The 25,076-nt window shown below is 36.8% G+C and overlaps 4 protein-coding genes across 4 annotated transcripts; 2 read left to right on the top strand and 2 right to left on the bottom strand.

The window, feature by feature from the left end:
• Window positions 1-1,561: 1,561 nt before the first annotated feature.
• Window positions 1,562-4,281, top strand: LOC103407572 (peroxidase A2-like). Its single transcript, XM_029099287.2, has 4 exons — window positions 1,562-1,881; window positions 3,094-3,297; window positions 3,381-3,546; window positions 3,638-4,281. Exons 1-4 carry the CDS (start codon window positions 1,654-1,656, stop codon window positions 4,090-4,092), a joined length of 1,053 nt encoding a protein of 350 aa, XP_028955120.2. The 5' UTR covers window positions 1,562-1,653; the 3' UTR covers window positions 4,093-4,281.
• Window positions 4,282-13,315: 9,034 nt separating this feature from the next.
• On the top strand, window positions 13,316-15,658 carry LOC103407551 (peroxidase A2-like). The gene is made up of 4 exons (XM_008346461.4): window positions 13,316-13,710; window positions 14,420-14,623; window positions 14,707-14,872; window positions 14,992-15,658. The coding sequence occupies exons 1-4, from the start codon at window positions 13,480-13,482 to the stop codon at window positions 15,444-15,446; spliced, it is 1,056 nt and encodes a 351-aa protein (XP_008344683.3). The 5' UTR covers window positions 13,316-13,479; the 3' UTR covers window positions 15,447-15,658.
• A 1,454-nt stretch (window positions 15,659-17,112) lies between these two features.
• On the bottom strand, window positions 17,113-19,867 carry LOC103416179 (protein trichome birefringence-like 1). The gene is made up of 5 exons (XM_070817992.1): window positions 19,009-19,867; window positions 18,412-18,604; window positions 17,995-18,188; window positions 17,752-17,910; window positions 17,113-17,657 (listed from the first exon to the last, which is right to left on the bottom strand). The coding sequence occupies exons 1-5, from the start codon at window positions 19,779-19,781 to the stop codon at window positions 17,282-17,284; spliced, it is 1,695 nt and encodes a 564-aa protein (XP_070674093.1). The 5' UTR covers window positions 19,782-19,867; the 3' UTR covers window positions 17,113-17,281.
• A 983-nt stretch (window positions 19,868-20,850) lies between these two features.
• LOC103423893 (protein trichome birefringence-like 4) lies at window positions 20,851-24,045 on the bottom strand. The gene is made up of 5 exons (XM_008361969.3): window positions 23,012-24,045; window positions 22,605-22,797; window positions 22,303-22,496; window positions 22,059-22,217; window positions 20,851-21,983 (listed from the first exon to the last, which is right to left on the bottom strand). The coding sequence occupies exons 1-5, from the start codon at window positions 23,794-23,796 to the stop codon at window positions 21,605-21,607; spliced, it is 1,710 nt and encodes a 569-aa protein (XP_008360191.3). The 5' UTR covers window positions 23,797-24,045; the 3' UTR covers window positions 20,851-21,604.
• Between the last annotated feature and the right edge of the window lie 1,031 nt (window positions 24,046-25,076).

The raw sequence follows: 25,076 nt of genomic DNA, 5'->3' as shown, positions 1-25,076 counted from the left end.
TACTCATCAGTGGAAGCATTTAAAACAAATCAAGATTTTAACGAGTCAATCGAAGACTTATGACCATCCAAGGGGGAGTGTTGTAGAACAGTGAATGTCCACTCAAATAATTAAATAATTGGCCCTTCCTTTTGGTTGCTGAAGCTTGCTACACACTACTCCCATTTTCTATATAAATACAAACCCCACACAACATCAAAGTGGGAAGACTCACGGAGAGATAGGAAGGAAGAAAGGATGAGAGAAAAAGAGAGGAAAAGAGAAAGGAGAGGAAGAGGAGAGGAGATAATAGAGAGAGTTATCTTTGTACTCCTATTATTCTAAATTATAATGAAAGCACCACTGCTGCCCCGAGGACGTACTCCAGTCATACTTACTGTAAAGGAATCTCGTAAATTTTGTGTCTTATTTCATTTATTCCACTGCACCCACCGTCGATTTTACAACATGTTCCACATTATAAAACAAAGCAGGAATGGAAAGAAAAACAAAGGGTATTTTTGTCAAAAACACTGTTGGTGAATAACGTTTTTCAACCCAATTTTGGTATAGGTATAATTTCTATAAATAAACCCAAGAAGCAACACTTCAAGTTGTTTTGAAACTCAAAAATATTTTTTTCTAAAACTATTTTCAGTCATTTTTTTAAAAAATTCCAAACAAGTCCTAAATTTCTAGAGATGTTATAATTAGGTATGTCTTTGTGTAATTAACAAAGCCATGATATATCTGATACTTCTTTTATGAAAGTACTATTCACACACTTATTTTTACATTTGCACACCCATGTTAGTTTTTTATCAGTGATATTCTTCAATTTTTTTGATCTGACAATCGAAAATTACGAAAAATGTGTGAAAAATAAAAACAAAAATGTGAATAGCACTATCCCTTTTTTTATTCAACTCATTAGTTTATTCATCCGCCCATTCAACTAATGTTATTCTTCTCTCTTTTTCCTATTTTTTATAAGAAAAGAGAATTTACAATTATTGTCTCGTTTTCTTGCGGTGATTATTATACATTGTTTTCTAATTTGGACTTTGAATTTTAATCAAGATACCATATTGATCGAATTAAAAAACTTATTATCTAAACACACTTCAAGTTCGGGACACTTCTAATTATTAACTAACTTTTGGATTGAAACCTCACCTTTTTTCGCGGGAAGGGTAGTAACATTTAGGAGGAGGATTCCTCCCTCCTAATCTTTCTCCCTTTTCTTTTTCATTTATTTGAACGGTTACGGTTTAATCACGTCAACATCTTATATTGATTTTTTTATAAAGACAAAAAATAATATATGAGAGGAGGAGAAGAAATAAGATGAGAATAAAATAGGAGAGAATTCTACTCCACATGATACTCCATATGACAGATTATATTGCATCCAGGGACCCACATTCTGGATTCCAGTATATCATCATGGTTCACTTCACGTAAAGAAGAAAAAGGGAGAAAAGGGCTTCGATTTTTATTTATTTAAGTTAATTTGAACTTTTTACCAAAAAAATAAAGCTAATTTGACATCTACCTAACGCGGGTTTCTCATCTACCAGTTCACTCTGTCACTCAATAAATAGACCTATACCGTTTGGCTCACATATGCATTGATCAACATATGTTAGAAAAATCGAACACCACCTGAGAAAAATGCCTCCTTATAGTGCTCAATTGTATTACAAATATGTTTTGGCAGTGTTACTAATCTTGTGTGCAAGTGCAGGATGTGGTGATGCTCAGTTGACTCCTACGTTTTATGATGAATCATGCCCGAATGCCACCAGCATTGTGCGTGGAGTCATTGAAGAGGCTCTGCAGACCGATCCCCGGATTACTGCCAGCCTCACTCGGCTTCACTTTCACGATTGCTTCGTCAACGTATGGTTCATTTCTTTGCTTTTGATACCCTTTGTTTGTAAAAAAATCTTTCTTTGGCCGGTGTTCTTATCACGAATTCCAGTCCGGGATTTTTTTTTTTTTTTTGGAAATTTCCAGTCCGGGATTTTGGTTTTAAGTATGGCCTCAGTAGTAGTGCACCAGCTCGATTTATGGTGTTATGCTTATTTAGTGTATAGTGCAAGGAGATTTTAGTGCCTTTGACCTAACATAGTTTTGAGGGCGCTTATCTTTGAAGAACCCTTTTAATTAAAATAAGTAGAACTTGTAGTTGGAGCCACTATTCTGACCTAACATAGTTTTGAGGGCGCTTATCTGTGAAGAACCCTTTTAATTAAAATAAGTAGAACTTGTAGTTGGAGCCACTATTCTGAAAATTCCCGCTTAGACACTAGGCAACTGGTTACCGTCCCAATTAGTCTCTAGGCGTTTGAAAATTAGAAAAGTGCGCCTAAACCCGTTTAGGTGTTCGCCTAGGCGCCCACTTAGCCCTCCTAAATCTGCCTATGCAACGCCTAGGTTGCAACTCCCACCTAGACATAAAATTGATAACTTTCATTTTGCATTTTATTTTTGTCAATAAAATGTAAGAGACTCATTGAATACTTGGATAAGCACTTATTATATGTTTGTTTCCCATATTTACAATATGTCCTAATACTTTATAATTTGTATGTTATTTTATCTAGCAATTTACATATCCACTACAATTATGTGTCTTTTGAAGTATAAATAGACACTTATTTATACAATATACAATAAATTGCTTAAATTGGTCTAGTCCTCGTAGGGCCCCACCTAGCTGCTAAGCTCTAGCCCGCCGCTCGACTATCGCCTAACGTCTTTTAGAACTTTGGTTGGAGCACCAAAAGATCTGTCCATGTTTTCTTTTCTTTTTATCCAAATGGAATTAATATTAGTTTCCCTGAAAATATCTCCATGGTATCAGATGCGAAGTTTAATTAGTTCTTCAAAGATTTAAGCTGAACAACTTATTCAACTTTGAAAACATACCAACCAAGATTACTTTGTATATATTAGCAGCCTCTAAGTTACTGGACTTCGGAACAATGCCTGAGCACAAAAGTGCTTTTATTATCAGCTGCTTCTCTGTTAATAGAACTTCAGAAGACGTAAGCAAAATTCAAAAACATGCAATTTTTAGATGAAAAACACTTGTTGATTATATTTCAGGGTTGCGATGGATCAATTCTGCTGGACAACAGTACCAATCCTAACAGTACCATTGACAGCGAAAAAACAGCAGTGCCAAATAACAACTCGGCCAGAGGATTTGATGTTGTGGACAATATCAAGACTGCATTGGAGAATGCTTGTCCCGCCGTCGTTTCCTGTGCTGATATTCTCGCCATTGCTGCCGAAGAATCTGTTAATTTGGTATACATTTCAAGCTCCAACAACAATTTAAAGCATTTTGTTTCATGAGATTTGGAATTTGAGTAACTAATCTATGGTTGCAGTCTGGAGGTCCTTCATGGACAGTGCTATTAGGAAGAAGGGATAGCTTAACAGCTAATCGCACGGCTGCCAACGAAGCCCTTCCAGCTCCTACTTTTACACTTGACCAACTCGAGGCCAACTTCTTAGCTGTAGGCCTCAACACCACGGATCTGGTTGCACTATCTGGTAAGCAAGCAAATCGTACGGCTGCAAAAAAATATATCTAACTATGTTCCCTTTCTTTATAGTAACAAAATTTGGCATGCAAAATTAACAGGTGCTCACACATTTGGGCGTGCTAGATGTCTAACTTTCACCGATCGATTGTATAACTTCAGCGGCACAGGCAGTCCTGATCCGACCTTGAACTCAACCTACTTAGAAACATTGAGTGAGATATGCCCACTGAATGGGAATGGCAGTGTACTGACCAATTTGGATCTTGTAACTCCTGACACTTTTGATGCAAAGTATTTCTCGAATCTTCAAGTCGAGGAAGGCTTGCTCCAAAGCGATCAAGAGCTGTTTTCAACTAGCGGGGCTGATACCATCGACATTGTTAACAACTTCAGCGCTAATCAGAGCGCATTCTTTGAGAATTTTGGGGAATCCATGATTAAAATGGGTAATATAAGCCCGTTGACCGGAACCGAGGGGGAGATTAGATTGAGCTGCCGTAGAGTTAATGGAGAATCATATGGATTAACTGCTACATTGGTAGCTGAGTACTAATTAATTAAATAAATTAATGTTATGGAAAAGTAGTTAAGCCTTATGCTTCATATGATGATTGTGATGATCATGACTACGAGTACTGAGCTCACCTTCGAGCTTTTATGGCTAGTCCCCTTTGCTCAGTAACTTAAATAAAAGACAGATCGACTTCACATCCATTTGAAGAAGATATATATTATCAGCTTATATCACGGGATCTCAGGGTTTTCGAAGTATTGTGTTATTTTAACTAGAGACTGAATGTGAATTTTACAATGCAACAATCATGAGGCAATCACCCCACCCCTTCCCTAATTACAACTTTAGTACTTACTAGAAAAACTGTCAGCGCTCTGCTGGGCGTTTTCAAACTATAATCAACAATAGCAATGAATAATATCCTAAAAAAAAACCACTCAAATGGCAGCAGCAACATACTCGCATTTTCAAATGCAGCAATCTAGACTACGCACATTTTACTTGAGTAATTACCACAAAACCACAAATTAACACGGTCATCTCCAAATAATTGAAAAACCAAGAAATAGGTGAATCGAAACAGTAAAATAAGTAGTTCAGTTTGCATTTACATTCTATTAAGTTGACATCAAGAGCCAATATACAATCAAAATGGTGAATTCGAAAGTTTCTATTAACAAAAGTTGCAATGACAAAATATAGTTTCTTTGCATCAGAAACAAAAGTAGCACGCAGTTCACATAAATTTTGTTTGTGCATGCAACATGACAAAATACATGTCCTGCAAGCTCTGTTGTCGTGCTAGCAATTGCAAAAAAAGTAAAAACAAAATAATAAAACAGGTTCTTATGGCCTGTGCATCAGGTAACTTTAGATATGGAATGCCCAAAAAAATATAAATATATGTATATGTCTAATCCTTCGCAGCAATCCATCATGAACTCTTCCATAGCTCACTTCTTTTGTGAATGAAGATCTTCAGCATCGAGAAGGAAACCAGAAACAAATATTCAATAACTATCCAAGTTAGCTTATATTATTGTAAATAGTATCGTATCAAGCAATTTAGAAAGAATACATAAATGAATCGCCTAACCTGGATTCATGACGACATAATGGAAGGATGTTATGCTTCTAAAACTTGACCAGCCATGGAAAAGATGGCGACTTTAACATGTCTAAATATATTGCAAGGTTTAAAACCTAAGAAACTACTATGTCTGAAGGGTCGAAGAAATATAAGCATAACGAAAGAACATTTTTGTGATAAGTAGGCATAGTTTGTAAAATGTTGAATTCATGCCACCCATGATACATAGGCTAAAAAGGAAGTCAGAGAGAAAGCTAAAACTGTCAACAAATCTATTTGGATGGCAGACATCCTGTAAAAATTAAATCTAAGAGGAGAAAACTTGCTATAGCTCATCTAGTACGGCAAGTCACCATGGAATGAGTAGACGTGACAGCCGAGGAAGCAGTGGAGGAGGATCATCGATAGCAGGCTCATATGGAGGCACGGACCTGGAGATGGAGCTGGTTGGAGGTGTGGTGGACACGGATCCAATAGTGGCGCATATGCACAAGGTCCAATAGGCACGGGCACATGTCCAGATTGTGGCGCATATGAAGCAGCAGAGGCAGGCGCAGATGCTGAATGAAGGGCGTGGGCCTTGAAGCAGACATGGGGCTGTTTAGGGAAAGGAGGGGAGAGGGAGAAGAACCATAGACATATTTCCAGAGATCTTGACCAATAAGATAAGTTGACTAACCCAAACAATATACTTGGTGGTAGAAAGTTTAAGGAAGGTTGCAGCGTTTTGATCGGATAAAGAGGAAGAAGGTGATGCCATGAGGAATAATGGTGGGACGTCCAGGGAAGAAAGGGAGAGCAGAAACCTAGGACTTAAGAAAACTTAGACGAGTGAAGAATTATTACTCTTTGTATTGATGTGTGAACAATATTACAATATATATACGTTATATTAATTCCTATTGAGGTAGAAATTCTACACTAATTACAATTGAAAATCCCATTTTTATAATACATGCTATAATTACAAAGAGAATTTCTATTCAATTAAGGAAATTGTTATTGACACTCTAAAAATCTCATTTTGCACTCTAAACTTTCTATATAAAAAAAATACACTTTTGAAAAGTTAGGCTTGTTTTATTAACACCTCACAATTTGTTGACTACACCCCACATACTTAATACACTCTACATTTACTTTTTAAATTAAATTTTTTTAACACATGCCACATATTTTCCAATACTATCCTCACATCTCGTACACCCCAGACCTCACATCTCACACACCCCCACAATCGTCAACTAATTAACCACACGTCAAACTCTTCATCTCTTTCACACAATAGAATAATCCACATTACAAGAAAGATGAATTAAATTGTATAAAATCTCCATCTTGCCGTTTGATTTATAAACATCCATCAAATTTTCTTGAACAATCACGTTGGATTCTAAGAAGCCTGAAAGACAAATGGTATGAACTGTTCTTATAAGGTCATGTCAGTTCCAACCAGCCAAAAAACATTGAATTTCTTCATCATCAAACAACCACAAGAATATTACATTTATTACATCTTAAAATTTTACAACATTCTACAGTTTTCTTCCTATTTCTTGGATTCCAACTAGAGCAAGGCTTTGCAAAAAGTCAAATTTTTATTCCATTGTTTAAATAATTTCTTGAATATGAAAACCAACGAATGAACGAGGAGCAAAACTCAATTTTTTTGTTCCATTCATCAAAAGATATATTTTCATCAACTTGTTTGTGTTTTTAGGGTTTTGTTCTACAATGGAGAGTAAGAGTAACTCTGAGGGCTCGAATAGTCATTTCATATTAGAGTTACAAGTTGTTTAGTATTACATTTTAAAGTAAGGTATATTCAACAACATGTGGGGTGTTAATAAAAAAATTCAATTAATTATAATATAACAGGATTTAAGACCCATAGACAATGTTCTCTCTCATTGAGATGAGAGAGACTGCCAAATTTGCCCAAGAGCTAGTACTAGTAACCGAAGACACGCATGCATGCCTTTGTTGACTTTAGTACGAAACAAATTCTATACTATTGGATGCGTTTGTTGCACCTGATTATCTCGGACTGAACTAGCTTCAGGGACTAAGCTGGGCTGACTTATACTAGACTAAGCTGGACTAACTTAATGAAGCGTTTGGTGTAGTGTCGGACTAAAAAACTGAATAATAACATATTCTAATATAATATTATTTAATCTAATATATATTAATATTTTATTATTTAATCTCTTTTTCTTTTTTTCTAAATTCTCTTATTCTCTCCCGAAAATTCATTCCACACTTACAGATCATTCAAACAATTACAGAGCAAATCTGCCAATTCCAGATCACATCAAATCCAGTTCAAAATCAAAACCCAATTTAAATCAAAACCAAATGAAAACAAGAATCCCAAGCCATTGCCCTTGGCGGAGAACACGCCGATGTGGCTCTGGCGTTTTTGGCCTCCCATATTCCTTCAAGCGCATTGGATGGCTCACCCACCATTGGGTTCACAAGATCCGGTCAATTGTGCGAAGCCGACAAGTCCGAGGTCAAGTTCAAAGCGCAGCGAAGCAAACGGCTAGAGTTGGATGGACAACAATAAAAGCAGGATCTTCCTCAGTTTGAAATTCTAGGTTCAAGGTGAGGAGAGAGGGAAAGAGTGGTGGTGGGCTGGTGGTGTGATCTTGCTAGAGTTGGCGAGTTGTGGTGTGATGGTGGTTGTCGGGTCTCAAGAGAACAAAGAGCAGAAAGAGGATGAGAGGGAGCATACGAAAACATATCAGACGAGGTCTTAGCAATCCCATTGGTATGGGGGGTCTCGCTAAGAACTCCTAGTGAAGGAGTTTGTCCATGCGAGTCCCCTTTAATCTCATTAAACATAATACCACTACGGAACAAACAACTGGTCTAATAGTTAGTCCAATCTAATCCAATAACACTTAGTGAGGGAAAACAAACGCCCCCTTATAATTTTAGTACTCCCTGCTGCTTCCCATGCATGCATTTCAAGATTCCGAAATAACCTTTCAACACATTAATTATTTCGGACAAACCTTTTCCACAAATGTGCATGCATGCATGTCTAATCTAGAACTAAATAGGTAAATACGCAAATTGTCTTACAATAAAGATAGGGTAAATTACATAGTACCCCATCAGGTTTAAGGTCTATTACAACCTCATACAATATCTTTAAAGCATTTCACTTTCATACCTCACCTACTCTTTTATTTCAATATAGTACCCCCATTACATTTTCCATCAATTGATCCGTTAAGAGCTGATGTAGTTGCCACATTTATGCCACGTGGCTGCCAAATTTATGCCAGGTGGCAAATTTTTTTTATTATATACATTTAAGAATAAATAATTAAAGAAAAATTATTTAAAAAATCAAAAATATATATATAATCCCCAAAACCCATATTCCCCCCTCCGACTCACCTCCATCTCTTGCACCCCACCTCTCTCCCTCCACAGCCGACGCCCAGAAGAACTCACACCCATAAAAATGGCGCCCTCCTCCTTAGATCCCACAGGGCCGCCGACTGCCTCACCTCCATTGGCGCCGCATCGCCTTTGGCAGGATGGACACCGTACTCTCACCGAGATGTGAGTCCTCTTCTCTGATCCTCAAGACCTGGCTGTGCAACACGCACCCCTCCTTCGTCGTCTTCCTCCACCATCGCCTCACCGACCTCAACGATTCCATCTCCTCCAACGACCCTGCGTTGTCCTCCTCCCGCTCGTCTGTACACGCCTTCTTCTCCTTTGATGAGACCAACAACATACTCCGCCGGACCTCCTCCATCATCTCCCGAATCTCGTTCTGGCATAGGATCTGAGGTTTTATAACCTTTATTGCAGTTGCTTTTTATGGTTGTCTGGGTCGATTCAGGGAGGAATTTTTTAAAATGGAGCTCAAATCGAAGATAGAGGAGGAGAGGACGGCGATGGGGGAGTGGTTCTAGTTTTGGGTGATGAGGTAGGAGACGGGTTGGTTTTGGGTGGGGGGGATGGGGTGTTTGGATTGCAGGGAAGGGGAAGGGCACGGGGAAGAAGATATGGTTTTTTTTTCTTTTGGTTGAGAAGATTCAGGTTTTTTTTTTTAAATATTATTTTTTTGCCACTTGGCACATAGGTGGCAGCCATGTGGTACAAATGTGGCTGCCACGTCAGCTCTTAATGGATCAATGGATGGAAAATGTAACGGAGGTACTATATTGAAATAAAATAGTAGGTTAGGTATGAAAGTGAAATGTTTTAAAAATGTTGTATGGAATTGTAATAGACCTCAAACCTAAGGGGGTATTATGTAATTAACCCATAAAGATATATACTCGACTAGCTAATCACCGTCCAATTATATAATCATGAGATATATATTTTCCTTTTACAGTTATGCTTCGTTTGTTACACAATACGTACTAAGAAACTCTCTTAACAAGGATACTGTGGGAAATTTTAAGTAGAAATTTCATTGTCTCACATTGGTCACTATCAAAAGGTTACCTTACTTTATAAGGTTTTGTTCTTTATAGAAAGTGATTCAAGTGATGGAACATGAAAAAGAAAATTAGGCTCAACCTTGAGATTGGGCTTTGAGGTGTACTAATTAATTGATAATTAATATATAATTAATATATCAACGGACTCATAAACTTATTATTTATAAATCCATTTGTATGTCATTTAGAACACATAAAAATAAAATTATATATATGCATCTGCATGACATTTAAAACACAGAAAAATAAAATAATTCTACAATCTCAAACATTCTTACTAAGAGAACCACAAAGAAATTCGCCAAAAGTCAAGTTTTCCGGTGCTGGAATTCTAACTTAGATCGTTGAATCTTGGTGAAGCTTATTATATATACATCTTAGATCGTTGAATCTTGGTGAAGCTTATTATATAGACATCTATCTGCATGGCATTTAGAACACAGAAAAATAAAATTCTTCAAACATTCTTACTAAGAGAACCACAAAGAAATTCGCCAGAAATCAAGTTTTCCGGTACTGGAATTCTAACTTAGATTGTTGAATCTTGGTGAAACAGCAGACATCCGTAGAACTACAAGCATTGAGTAGGGACGAAAATTTTGTTTCAAAGACATTGCATTACGCAAGCCTCGATCTTCAGTTTATCTGCTAATATTATTTCGATTTTTTCATATTCTCTTAAATTATTTATTAGTATTTATTATTTATTAGCACATATAAATTTATTATTGATTATTAATATTTATCCAACCGACACATGAGGCATGATTCTTACTTTTTTTTTTTTTTTCCAAACATGATTCTTACTTTAGGTGAGGAAAGACTTTTTAGTCCCTCCTTTAAGTAAAGCTAGCACTACACTTTCACGTGTAGAAATGTTGCATGACCTAAAAGCAGCCAGAGACCCCTCACAACTCTATGGGCGGGGCTAGTACACTAGTTTAAAGTCGAGGTACACATTCCTAAGATATTCCAGTGAATTCCCACCAGTTTAAACTTTAAAGTCAAGGCATATATTTTTGTGATAATTCGATACAGAACCAATTCCTATGAAAATTATTATGTTTAATCTTAAAACTTACTTATCAATTTAAGTTCATTGACTTTGATCCTTATAATCCTTTTCTTTTTTTTTTCTTTTTTTTTGTGGTGATGAGTCTGTGGCAACTTTAAAGCTATGCTTTGTGAATTTATTTTTTCGAACACACTATATACCCCTGGGCTATTTTAGAAATTATATCATTTTAATTATCCAGATTTTTAGTAATTTGACTGCTCCTATTAGTGTACTTTGGACATGGATTAGAGGTAATCGTATGTGTAATTAAGTTATGATTTTCTTTGGTTAGCATGATATCTCTCCTTATTTGTCTAATTTCTGTAGTATTCTTGTGATGGAATTTGTTCATGGAGTCCGTAGAGAATCTCGGAAAAAGGCACAAATCCCAAGTCATACAACAAACAAAAATTTTAGGATGCTTTGGAGTATAGAACTCCGAATGTTTTAACGGTTAGATTTTATTTTAATTTTTTTGTATTTTTAAACAAAAATCTAAAACATTTAAGATATCTCGTATTTCGGAATATTGTAAAAAGTCCCACAACAACTAGGAGAGGTCACATAATACGGACCAAACCAAGCTAACGACAAAAACAGAACGTGAAAAAAGGAGCAAAAAATGGAGAGACAGCAGCTCCCAAGGACAAAGGCAAGAGGGAAAAGCTGGGAAGAGCAACATGGTTAAGCTTTAAGCCCTGAAAAACTCAAAGGAGGGGAGGACATGGCAGGCCATCAGAAACCCTTTCATCTTCAATAATGGCATGGTATATGTTGCAATGACGTTTCACCCCTTATAACATCACGAAACCAGACCATGATGCAGGACTAAATTAAAGTAAGTAGTGGCTATTGTAGAAAGGTTAAATTTCTAGAGATGCTAGCCACGTTTTGCTTATTCAGTTTAAATTTCTATAAATAATAACTCGTGTGCATATGGAATATGATCAAGAGACAAATATTTTTTACATTAATATTTCTTTTGAACTTTTAAATTTTATAACATCCAAAGGTTTTGATTAAGAGTAATGTGGAGGCTTTTAGTCTTAAATAACATGAATGATGACATGGATTATAACTAATATAATATATAAACAAATAAAGATTAAAACTTAAAATGAATAAAAACTGAGAATTTCGCTCAAACAACAAAAACCCTAGAAGCCTATTTGATTGATCCTTGTGGATTCGCAGCCAAAGTCTAGTACATCTATGGAGATTGGGGGATGGAGATTCACTTAAATTCCAACTATGTGATTAATGGTACAATGTTGAGTAGTTTATTGTTTGCTATTTAATATATTGCTGCAAAAAAAATAAAATTGGGAGGAAAGCAAAAGTGAACAAGAAGGAGGGAGGAAGCCCTCCATTAATGCTTTTGGTGGTAAGTCATCACAATACGCATGTAACATGTTTATAACATGGATTTTTTGCAACAAAAACTACAAAACAAATAACCATATATGCATGTAAAATGTTTATCACATGAATTTTTGACAACAAAATTCTACAAAATAAATAACCATATGATATATGATGGTTAATTGGATATTATTTCAGGAGGAAAATTGTAATCGAATGAAGAAGGCAACCCATATTTTCCTGGCAGATAGAATAAATTTTCGGAATGGGATATAAGATATATTCTTGTTTGGATTTGCTTTTAGCTTCTTTTTTTTTTCTTGGCATACAAATGGTATTATATAGCCATGTTAAGAAATATTCAATGCGTTAAAGTAAAAGATGAATTTCGTCAATGGCATATTGCAAACCTCTTTTTTGTTGTTGGAGAGTTATTGACCTAAATGGCAGAGGAGGAAGATTGAAGGCTGGTTCTATTTTAACTTCATGAAATTCCTTTATCAATATATTTTACCTAAAACAATGCCGTCATTTAGTAGCATCTTAACTTTAACTAGAAGTGTTTGATGTAAATAAATATCCAAGAGCTTATAAAAAGTGTAAAAATATTTGTCAAAATGTTTGTTCCTTAATCCTATTCCAGTATATATACCTTAAATTCTAGAGATGTTATACGTCTTTATATAATTAACAGAACAACGATATTTCTGATACCTCTTTATTTCAACTCATTAATTTATATATCCACTTATTCAACTAATGTTAGAATCTCTCATTTTCTTTTTTTAGTAAGAAAAGATAATTTACAAATATTGTCTCATTTTCTTGCAGTGATAGTTATTACTTTGTTTTCTAATGTGGAGCTTGAATTTCAATCAAGATACAATATTGATCAAAAAAAAATTTTTATCTGCACACACTTCAAGTTCAATACGCCTCTAATTATTAGGTGCTTTTTGAATCGAAACCTCAACTTTTTCTTGCGCAACATTATATCCTTCACATGGCAGATTATATTGCATCCAGGGACCACAGCCTGGATTCCAGCGTATCTGCGTGGTTGTAAAGGGGTAAAAGGGCTTAGATATTTATTTAGAGATGTGATATTCACATATTTTTTTTATTTCTTACACGTTTTTTATTAATTTTTGTCCTTTGATCTTCTTTAATTCAGTTGATCCGAGGGTTGCAAATTAAGATGATGTGTATGAAATAAAAATAAATGTGTGAATAGCACACCTCTTTATTTATCAAAGTTAAATTTGTACTTTAAAATCCATGATCGACTTATCTACCTAACACATGCTTTTCATTTTTATATCCAATAAAGCTTCTCAGTTTGGTGCCGATCCACTTTCTGTCACTCCATAAATAGACTTACTAATTGGCTCACATATGCATTTATGAACATAAGTTAGAAAAATCGATTACCACCTAAGAAGATGCCTTCTTCTTGTAGCGCTCAATTTTGTTACAAATATATTTTTGTACTATTACTAATCTTGTGTGCAAGTGCAGGATGTGGTGATGCTCAGTTGACTCCTACGTTTTATGATGAATCATGCCCGAATGCCACCAGCATTGTGCGTGGAGTCATTCAGGAGGCTCTGCAGACCGATCCCCGGATTGCTGCCAGCCTCACTCGGCTTCACTTCCACGATTGCTTCGTCAACGTATAATTCACTTCTTTGCTTCTGATCCCTTTGTTTGTTACAAATCTTTCTTTGGCCGGTGTTCTTATCACGAATTCCAGTCCAGCATTTTGGTTTTAAGAATGGCCTATGGCCTCGGTTGTCAGTGCACCAGTACGATTTATGGTATTATGATTATTTAGTGTATAGTAAAAGGAGATTTACGTGCTTTGACTATTTAAGATAACTTTTTAAGAAAGTTGGTTTTATATCATAAAACTAATTAGCAATATGGAGAATAAACCAACTTACTTATAAGCTCATGCAAGGTCTTTCAATCCATTAATATGAGACTCATTCTCAACAGTTTTGACTGGCGTAGTTGTAAAGAACCCTTTTAATTCAAATGTAGCAATAGAACTTGTAGTTGGAGCACAAAAAGATCTGCCCATGTTTTCTTTTCCTTTTATCCATATGGAATTAATATTAATTTCCCTGAAAATATATCATAGTATCAGATGCAATGCTTTAGTTCTTCAAAGATTTAAGCTGAACAACATATTCAACTTTGAAATACCAACCAAGATTACTTTGTATATATGGCAGCTTCTATATTACAGGACTTCGGAACAATGCCTAAGCACAAAAGTGCTTTTATTAGCAGCTGCTTCTTTGTTTATAGAACTTCAGAAGAAGTAAAATTCCAAACGTGCAATTTTGAGATGAAAAGAACTTGTTGATTCTATTTCAGGGTTGCGATGGATCAATTCTGTTGGACAATAGTACCAGTTCTACCAGTACCATAGACAGCGAAAAAACAGCATTTGCAAATAACAACTCAGCCAGAGGATTTGATGTTGTGGACAGTATCAAGACTGCATTGGAGAATGCTTGTCCCGCCATCGTTTCCTGTGCTGATATTCTCGCCATTGCTGCCGAAGAATCTGTTGCTTTGGTATATATTTCAAGCTTCAACAACAATTTAAAGCATTTTGTTTCATGAGATTTTGTAATTGAGTAATTAATCTATGGTTACAGTCTGGAGGTCCTTCATGGACAGTGCTACTAGGCAGAAGGGATAGCACAACAGCGAATCGCACGGCTGCCAACGCAGCCATTCCAGCTCCTACTTTAACACTTGATGGACTCAAGGCCAACTTCTTAGCTGTAGGCCTCAACACCACTGATCTGGTTGCATTATCTGGTAAGCAAGCAGATCGCACGGCTACAAAAAAAATATATATATATATATATATATATATATATATCCTCACTATGTTGCTTTACTTTATATTAACAAAATTTGACATGCAAAATTGACAGGTGCTCACACATTTGGGCGTGCTAGATGTCAATCTTTCACCAATCGATTGTATAACTTCAGCGGCACAGGCAGTCCTGATCCAACCTTGAACTCAACCTACTTAGAAACACTGAGTGAGATATGCCCGCAGAATGGGAATAGCAGTGTGCTAACAAATTTTGATCCTGTAACTCCCGACACTTTTGATGCAAATTATTTCTCGAATCTTCAAGTCCAGAAAGGCTTGCTCCAAAGCGATCAAGAGCTGTTTTCAACTAGCGGGGCTGATACCACCGACATTGTTAACAACTTCAGCACTAATCAGAGCGCATTCTTTGAGAGTTTCGTGGAATCCATGATTAAAATGGGGAATATAAGCCCCTTGACCGGTACTGATGGAGAGATTCGATTGAACTGCCGTAGGGTTAATGGAGATTCATATGGATCAGCTGCTACTTTGGTAGCTGCATATTAATTAAATTAATTAAGGTTATGTAAAACTAGTTAAGCTTGATGCTTCATGTGATGATGGTGATGATCATTACTACAAGTACCGAGCTCATCTTTGAGCTTCTATGGCTACTAGTCCACTTTTCTCGGTAAACTTGAAAAAAGACAGATCGAATTCACTATAATCAACCACATATATTTGAAGAAGATATATATTATCAGCTTATATCATGGAAACTCGGGTTTTCTTTGTTTCACTCTTACTCCCGAAATCATTTGCCTTAATTCATGGATGTTTGTTGCTTAGACAAATCCCGCAGTCAAGGTTTAATTACTTAAGGAGACAGTTGTGGTGTGTACATCTTCTCCTTGTTGCTACTTAAACGTCCTCCAATCAGTGTGACATATAATTGAAATGTTATTGAATACACACACACACACACTTCTATCATTTTTCCACATGGTATCAGAGCGGGTATCCTCAGGCCAGTCTCTGCATGTCCTTGTTCTTGAGTTTCTTTCAGCTTACAAAGAATGGCAGAAGAAAACTCAGTTAACTAGGAGGCATCTCCTAGTCTTGAACTAGAAATGGTGATTAAAGGAATTACACCGAACGGTTATACTCCTATCGATCCATTCCACTACAAACATAAATTTCTCTAAATTTCTACTTGTTTGAATTGGAAATCTCAAGTCATAGCAAATTGTATCCAGTGGTGCGAGCTTTCTCATTCACTCTGCTTGTAACGAAATGGCTAATGAACAACACAACAACATACCTTGAATATGAACAAGCTAGATCCTTGTGTACGAAATTTGCTCGTACGAGAGGCTTCAACAACTCCGCTCTTATCATCCAATGAACTTCTAACAAGACACAGACCGATGGATGATCTAACATATTCCCTCAAAGAGAATCACGCACCAACAAAAACCAGGCGCTTTCCTCACTATAATCCCATTATGTTCTTACCATCCAACCTGCAAAAGAAGTTCACCATAAACCAACATAACGGAAATTCTATGCTCTTCCAGTAATTGTTTGACTCAAAACACATCCATCAAACAATCCAAAGACCCCCATGTTTCTACAACTAGTGGTAACATCACCTTTATGCTGCTGAATATTCCTCAATTTTTGAAGCCCCTAGTTTCATTTCTACAAATTAAATTAACACAATGGTCAGATCAGATGTGCACATTCGGTGTAGGCAAGTCTTTCTTCCTGGGCCGTGCTGAGTGATCTCACTTGCTTCAATGGAGCATTTTGTTTCCTTCACACCGTAGAGATTCATATATGCATATTTCATGTGTTCTTTGCACGGGGCTGGGGAAGGACTTACAGCTATAACGTGTACGCCATTGTGACTCTTTTCTAAATAAATACCACTCACAATTAGTTTGGAATACCATCATGATCGCCTATTTGGTGGTAGTTAAGTCTTTCTCCTAAGACTGCTGTGTCTACTGACTGATCTCATTCACTTGCTTCATGGGGAGTAGTTTGTTTATTTAACACCGTATCATCTGCTACTCTGGTATTGAGCATTATTTGAAATAATTGGGTTGTGTAATCGTAAACCTAGTTAAACTTTTGCTTCGTATGATGGTTGCGACGACCATGGCTACGAGAGCAAGGATCTTATCTTTGAACTTATATGACAGAACTCACAATTATCATCTTTCTTCCATTTGCACAAAGATGTTATCAGCTTATATTACCGAGACTCGATTTTACAAAGAATATCACATCATTTTGTTTCCTTCTACAATTCTATAGAAAGATACAACAGAAAACATTTTCTCCAAAACTATTTTGACATGATCCCATCTATACAAGGCATCTGTCTAATCATTTATCTAGGGTTTCTGTCGCTGTGGGTCTTGACGCTGCTGTTGTTGTTGCTGCTTCTGGTTATGTCGAACGAGCTGAGCATATAGAAGCTCATTCCATGTATCAGGAACACCAGGGAGGCACCAGTGACTGCAATCCTGGTGTCTCAAAGGCGATTTCCGCTCCTCCTCTGTAAAATTCTGCTTTCTGTAAATCGATGGATGAGCATCCCTCCTGAAATCAGTCATTCTCGTAATGTTTAGATAGAATATTGGCATCTTCATTCCAGTGATTACTGAGTCAAATATTCTCAATTTTGATGCATATTTTCCTCTATTTGTCTCCTTTGCAAGTGGCTCTATTAGATCATGGCATTGCCCTCCCGAATTCCATCTTCCACCTCTGCAAAGGGTAAAAGGTTTATGAAGATGCTGTATATTTGTGAACGAACTGTGAGGTTTTAAAAGTTAAAAAGTACTGGATGTGGTCTATGTACCTAAAGTGATTAGGTGAAAAGCCCCGGAAGAAAACAATAGTTTTCTCAGGATTTATGTTGGTATCCACCCATCTTGCCCATGTTGTTAAAGCTATCCGAAATGCCTCTTTAACGTTCAATACATCGTAGATGTAGCTACCCTCTTGATAGTAACCCTTCCTGCAAGATTCTTATATTCGTTTAGTATTTCCGAGTTCCGAAAATTAATTAATGACATACAGTGAGAGGGAGAATGAGTTTTACCCTCTGGAAGTTTTCTCATGAGTCCACCAGTGACCTGTGTTGAAGATGAGAACATCTGCAGTTTTGTACTTATCGGAGGATCTCTCAATCAAATCAAGGCGAAGTGTTTCCTTTATTGATCCATTTGCATCTGCCATCTCCCATTCTTGAACTAGAAATGGCGATCGAAAGAATTCCACTGAGCAATTGTACTCCTATTCATCCACTCCAGAAAAAAAAAAAAAAACACGTAAATATTTCTACTTGTTTGAATTGGAAATCTCAAGTCATTAGCAAATTATATCTGGTCTAGTGTTGTGAACTATCTAATTCACTCTGGTCAAAATGAAATTCAACAACAAAACAAATCCAATGGAGAGAAGGAAGAATTTATCAGGCTATGAATTCCAAGTCAGAGACAATGGATAGCGAACATACCTTGAATACGAAAGAGTAAGATCCCTCTGAACGAAATTCGCTCCTACCCAACGCTTCAACAACTCCACTCTTATCATCCACTGAATTTCGAAGAAGACAAAGCAAAGACTCCCACATATTCCTATTAAGAGAATCCCCAACAAAAACTAGTCGCTTTCCTCTCAATAGTCCCAACATGTTCTTACCATCCAACCTGCACAAAAAGTTAACCAGAAACCAGCATCACCAAATCTGAACCAACAAGCTTTATTCAACAAAAACGATACATCGAATGCTTAGGCATAAAACATAAACATACACACGCAGACACATTAGTACGCACAACGAAACTCCGTTGTTTTTAAAAACAGGATATTCAGTGTGAATTTTAAACTGTCATAACAAGTAATTGTTATATTGATCCTCACAAGATTAATTTGCAAACAAGTAAATTTGCACTTATGAAAAACAACCATAACAAGCACAAATTCCTAAAATTGCTAACTTTAGAAGTCGAACTAGTCATGCAAAATTACCTTAATTTAGAAGCAAAACCAAATGCAATGCAGTGTACAAACAAAACATGCTTTTAAATCAGAAGTAAAAACAGCCCTGCACCTTGGAAGATTGCAATGTTTGGGTTGCCATCTATACTTTTCGTAGCGATTATCCGGCCTCTTATTAAGAAAACAATTGAAGGATTCATCAATAAGAGGACAAGAACCCGGAGCATAAAGCGGATACGAATCATCTCTCACCCACATTCCATCAAACAGGTCACAATCATCCCTCGAAAATTCATAACCGGGCTGAGTTTGATTGCTCTGCTTCTCAGATTCAGACAATGCCTCACTAGCATCATCACTCTCTTTCGAGGTCAATGCCACTGCTTGCCCCAAAACCCCATCAGAATCTTTAGCAAAAGATTCATTTTTTCTTGAACCCTCCAGTTTCCCGGAAAATCCCATTTTCCCAGTTACTTGAATCGTAGTGTTCTGGGACGAAGTCTGATTGGATTCTTGGGGCAAGAAAAGAATTGGGGTCGGCAGTTGGGCACTAGCCATATCAGACTGCAAACCTCCACTCTCATCCAAACGCGGGAAATATTCAGCTTTCCAGGAAAATGGGGTTTCCCGGGAAAGTTCAAAAGGGGTTTTGAAGATGTTCTTGAAGCCGAAAGGGAAAGAGTAGCCAGATGGGTTGAAAACCAGGAAGAAAGTGCAAGCGATGCAGACGAACGAGAAGCCATAGGCAAAGGCGGCGGTTCTTCTGGAGGGGAAGAAGATTGGGGAAGAAAGAGAGGGCTTGGAGAAGGCCTCTGGTCTTGGGATTGTGGGGGAGTGGTGGTGCTTTGTGGGTTTTGTGGTTGTCTGGGTTGGGTAATCCGCCATTGTTTGAGAGCCTGTGACCTGTGTCGGTGGAAGAATTACTTTTCCATACAGTTTCTGCTGTGAGAAGACCACTTTTCAGTTTGGTGGTTAGCCTTTTGTATTGAGGTCATTCTCAAAAAAAAAAAAAAAAAAAGCTATCAAAAAAAGCTTTTATGTTTGGTAAATATTTAGTTTTTTTTTTTTTTCACAGTTTTGAATGAAAAAAAAACAGCCAAAAATACAAAGCTGCAAAACCGAGTTTTGAAAAAACAGTTTTTTTTCATATCTATTTTACATAAAAGTTTATCAAATACTATAATACTGCTTTTTTTTTTCAAAAGCACTTTTACAAAAAAGTTTACCAAACACTCTACTGTTTTATTTCACAGCTGTTTATTCTTCCAGCATAGCAGAAGTAATTTTTTTTTCAAAGTACAGCAATACCAAATCAACCCTTAGTCTACTTTCACGGTTGAAAGTTGCTATTTTTGAATATAAGAATGCAGATGTAATTGACCATAAAAAAAATGCCGATGTAATAATAATTTATGAACAAGTGGCATATTTTTTTAATTTTTTTTTGTAAGAAAAAATTCTCACGTCCCTCTCACTTTGATTCGGAGTAATTTTTCTGCGTGACCAGCCCATTATTTGATAATTTTACCAATTCATTCGTTTATAACAGTATATTCATTTATTAACAATCTTATCACTGGGCTAGTGGGATGAGCGTGGTACCAATATATTTACATATATAGGAGTCACACTCTTGCATTGCAGTGGTCAAAAAATTTGAGTTTGATAGCAATATATTAAACTTATGATTGTGATATATTACGCTCATAAGTGTGATATTAACGAAGTAAACTCACATTAGTGTATCAGTAGTATTATAGATATTAAATTTGTTGTCTGATTTCTATATACAGGTATTATACACACTTATCCATATCATAAATATGATAGCAGTATGAGTTCAATTATTTTTTTCTTTCATTAGAATACCAAGATAAATGTTCTAACACTGGACTAATATTTTTATGATTTGAGTAATTATCAATTAAATGTTATGTAGGATCTGCAATGCAAGCAAGAAGAAAATAGAGGAACCCCCGAAGGGCTGGCGATCTCATATGTGTCGATATTAATAGTGACTCATTTCTTCGGATACAAGAAATTGATGTCCAATTCCTTTTGCCAATAATAAGACTAATGGGATGAAGTGACTAACCGCTTCTTTTCCACAAAGTGCATGATGAGTATAATTAAGTGCTCATATGCCCCGGCTGCACAATGCTGCATATTTCTGACTGCATTTAGTTCTGCTTCACTATCAATCGAAAATTTGTTTGCAGTAACAACCACGCTTACACTCTAGTGTTTCGTGTTTGAGACATGCCTGGAAAATTTCATGTAACCGGCTTCAGCCACAGTCTCAGTCATGCAGGCATTTTAAGGCTCTTAAAGTTGCAACCACAACTGCACATTGTGGCGTTAAACCAGTACCATACCAGAATTTTATATTCATGACCTTCTCAATACCAAAACCAGCTTCTGCGACCACCATGATCACCGGCACTCGCTGTTTCGAGTCACCGATTTTTCAAGCCTCTCCTTCAAATGCACCAGAGAGGACGCAAGGGCTAAATCCTGTTTCCCTCACCACCTCTATCCCACAACTGGAAACACAATTTTTCACTAAACCACATTGCCCCACCTCTTTGCCTAACTACAAGTCTACAACTTTTGCTCTTATCCTTCGTTTGAGCATACTTGTTCGATTTTCTCCATATGGTGAGCTTTCCAACAAAACATGTATACTATATAATTTTTTTTCTCCATATTTAAGAAGAAGTCCTCTGATTTTGCTGTTTCTTCTGTCTATGTTGTTTCTGGTTATGTTTGAGGAGTTGAGCATATATAAGCTCGTTCCATGTATCAGGAACGCCAGGGAGGCACCAGTGACTGCAATCCTGGATCATAGGCGGTTTTCGCTCCTCCTCAGTTAAATTCGGCTTTCTGTAAATCGATGGAGGAGCATCCTTCCGAAAATCAGTCATTGTTGTAATGTTCAGATAGTTGATTGGCGTCTTCATCCCCTTGAGTACCGAGTCAAAGATTTTCATGTTTGTTGGATACTCTCCTCCATATTCCGTGGATTCCAAGCTGGTAGTTGGCTTTGTTTCGCCATGGCAATGCCCTCCAGAATTCCATGCTCCGCCTCTGTGAGTAAAAAGATTAGCAAGATGCAATACATTTGTTAACCAAGTTGAAGTATTTCATGTCTTCAAAATGTACCTAAAGTGAGAAGGTGAATAGCCCCGGAAGAAAACAGCAGTTTTCTTAGGATTTACATTGGTGTCTATCCATTGAGCCCATGTCGTTAAAGCCTTGCGAAATGCATCGTCAACATTCAGTTCACCATAAATATGGCTACCCTCTTGATAGTAACCCTTCCTGCAAGATTTATAAATATTTTAACTTCGCTGCGTAGTGACTACTTTCCAAAAAATCCATGACGTAGAGTGAGCAGGAGAATTACCCGCTGGAAGTTTTCTCATGAGTCCACCAGTGACCTGTGTTGAAGATGAGAACATCTGCATTTTTGTAGTTGTCAGAGGATCTCTCAATCAAATCAATGCGAAGCGTTTCCTTCTTTGATCCACTTGGTTCCGGCATCTCCCATTCTTGAACTAGAAACCGTGATTGAAAGAACTCCACGGAACAGTTGTACTCCTATTGATCCATTGAACAACAAATACATTAATATTACTTAATAAGATGAACAAGGCCGAAAGGTAAGAAGGAAGAATTTATGAGGCTATGAAATCGAAACTAACATACCTCGAAAACAAAGGAGTAAGAGCCCTCTGTGCGAAATTCTTGCCTACCAGAAACTTCATAGACTTTGTTCTTATCATCCACTGAGTTTCTAAGAACACATAGCAAAGACTCCCACATATTCCTGTTGAGAGAATCGCCAACAAAAACCAGACGCTTCCCCGTCAACAATCTCAACATCTTCTTACCATTCAACCTGCACAACACCGAAACCAAGAAGCTTTATTAACAGAACCAATGTAGCAAATGCAATATAAATGCACGCCATTACGAAAATCAGTTTGAACTTAGAGCAACTTGAAGTATAAACACTCTTAGAGGTTGCCTTGGTTTAGAAATAAAAGAAAATAAAACATAGTATGAACAAAGCGTACTCCAATTATAAGTAGAAAAGTCCGCAAATTAATTACCTTGGGATATTGCAACGTTTTGGTTGCCATCTATACCTCTCGTATCCATTGTCTGGCCTTCCATTCAGAAAACAATCGAAAGGCTCATCGATCCAAGGACAAGACCCCGGAGCATAAAGTGGGTACGAATCATCTCTCACCCATCTTCCATCAAATATGTCACAGCCATTCGTCAACTTGGACTTCAACTCACTTTGTTTCCCTTGCTTCTTAGATGACATCTTTTTACTATCAGTTTTCTTCTTCGAGCCACGTTTTCCATTTGAATCTTTCGAAGAAGGAGAATGCGAATGTGCATGCTTCTTGGTCTCGTTTCTTCTCCTGGAACCCTCCATTTTCCCAGAATTTTCAATTTCCGTGTTGTTGGACAATAAAAGAATGGGGTTGGATGATTGAGCATTGTTATTATCTCCCTTCAAGCTTTCGTTTTTCTCCGGAAATTGAGAGAGACCAATCTCATGCTTATCCACCTTATGACCCTTCAAACTTGCAATCTCATAAAACTGTGGCGAAAAATTAGGTTTCCCGGAAAAAGGGTCTCTCCGAGAAAGCACCAAATGTGCATTAGGGTTCTGAGAAGAAGAGTGGAAGGAGGCATGAAGCAGGTTCTTGAAGCGGAGAGGAAGAGGGCCGTTTTGGCGAGACGGGCTGAAAACCAAAAAGAAAGTGCAGGCAATGAAGGCAAACATGAATACATAAGTGAGGGCCATGGATTTTCTTTTGGAGAACAAGATTGAAAGCAAATGGGCCTTCGGCTCTGCTTTCGTAGGTGATGAGTGCTTCATGGAAGGCGGGCTTGTGTGCGACTGAGGGCTGAGGACAGACCGCCGTCACTGACTCTGATATTGGTTTTGCAAGCAAATGATGCCTTATTGAATTTGACCGAGGAGAATCCGCCATTGTTATATAACTTGGATTGTTTCGTTTTCGGTTAAGGTATTACTTGTGCTGTAAGTTACAATGAAAACTAACTGAGGACAGGGATGCTGTGAGTCTGGTTTAATTGCAAACCCTAATTGTCTCAAAATAGAGAGAAGGAGATGGTAGAGAAGACTACACAACGGAGTTTTTGGAGTTGGTTTGATTCAATTGTTGTGAGAATTATTGCAACTTTTCAGTTAACGTTGTGGTTAATTAGTTAACTAATTATTAATTAGGTAATATTGGCTATTTTTGGATGTAAGCACGCAGTGATCAAGTTCGAGAGTTCTCTTTTTGTTATTTATTTTTTATTTTTGGAAAGTCAACTGTTTCTGTTTGTCTGTTTTTTTCGGTTGATATATGACTACGTTATAGTTAACGCATGATAACGCTTCACGCTAATTTAACTTTATTGCTTGTATTATGAGTTATTCAAAAGTACTCCTCCAACACTATTTAATAGTTAAAAAGCACTTAGGCAAATTAGGGGTGGGTTCGGTACGGTTACCGTACCAAAATCCTTGTACCAATTACCGTACCAAACTTTCGGTTTGGTAAAATCTATTACCATTACCGTACCAAACTTTCGGTATACCGAAGTTCGGTATTGCCAAAAATTTGGTTGGCATGGTATGGCAATAGTAATTGCCATTTTGTTTTGGGACAAAATATGTTTTTGTTTTTTTAACCCAATTCAAGGGCAAAACTTTTTTTTTTTTGTACATTTATCTCATACATTATAGATTAAATTCATCTATTATTCATCATTCACAATTCACACACATAATAATTCAAATGAAGCATCAAGATTCATCATGAAAATTAAGCTTACAATCCAAATAGAAGTTACGAACCAAAACAAATAGAAGTTAACAATCCAAATAGAAATTAAAGTTTCAAACCAAATGAAAATTGGAAATAAACTTCAAAAAGGAGAATTCATTGATCAGTTATCCAAGCTTGAGATGTCGAAGCTTTTGGAGGAGGCATTGAACTTGTAGAAGATTGAGTTTGTGTCAAGCCTACATTACAAACAAAGAAAACATATTAATTAGTAGCAAGAAGAATTAAAGTTGAAAACCATTTAATAACAAATTTACTAAAAAAATTAAAGCATATCTTTCTTGTTTTCTCTTCTTCTATT

This window comes from Malus domestica, chromosome 03, assembly GCF_042453785.1.
Source record: "Malus domestica chromosome 03, GDT2T_hap1".
Taxonomy (NCBI): Eukaryota; Viridiplantae; Streptophyta; class Magnoliopsida; order Rosales; family Rosaceae; genus Malus; species Malus domestica.
Note: the sequence above shows the minus strand (reverse complement) of the source record. Positions and strands in the feature narration are given on the sequence as shown.

Coding starts and splice junctions, on each gene's coding strand:
- LOC103423893 (XM_008361969.3), bottom strand. CDS start 23,796: ATGAAGCACTCATCACCTACGAAAGCAGAGCCGAAGGCCCATTTGCTT. Junction 22,497..22,604: donor CTTACTCCTTTGTTTTCGAG/GTATGTTAGTTT, acceptor ATGGATCAATAG/GAGTACAACTGTTCCGTGGA. Junction 22,218..22,302: donor CATGAGAAAACTTCCAGCGG/GTAATTCTCCTG, acceptor TAAATCTTGCAG/GAAGGGTTACTATCAAGAGG.
- LOC103407551 (XM_008346461.4), top strand. CDS start 13,480: ATGCCTTCTTCTTGTAGCGCTCAATTTTGTTACAAATATATTTTTGTA. Junction 13,711..14,419: donor TCCACGATTGCTTCGTCAAC/GTATAATTCACT, acceptor ATTCTATTTCAG/GGTTGCGATGGATCAATTCT. Junction 14,624..14,706: donor CCGAAGAATCTGTTGCTTTG/GTATATATTTCA, acceptor CTATGGTTACAG/TCTGGAGGTCCTTCATGGAC.
- LOC103407572 (XM_029099287.2), top strand. CDS start 1,654: ATGCCTCCTTATAGTGCTCAATTGTATTACAAATATGTTTTGGCAGTG. Junction 1,882..3,093: donor TTCACGATTGCTTCGTCAAC/GTATGGTTCATT, acceptor ATTATATTTCAG/GGTTGCGATGGATCAATTCT. Junction 3,547..3,637: donor GGATCTGGTTGCACTATCTG/GTAAGCAAGCAA, acceptor CAAAATTAACAG/GTGCTCACACATTTGGGCGT.
- LOC103416179 (XM_070817992.1), bottom strand. CDS start 19,781: ATGGCGGATTACCCAACCCAGACAACCACAAAACCCACAAAGCACCAC. Junction 17,911..17,994: donor CATGAGAAAACTTCCAGAGG/GTAAAACTCATT, acceptor AGAATCTTGCAG/GAAGGGTTACTATCAAGAGG. Junction 17,658..17,751: donor TTTTCACCTAATCACTTTAG/GTACATAGACCA, acceptor TACCCTTTGCAG/AGGTGGAAGATGGAATTCGG.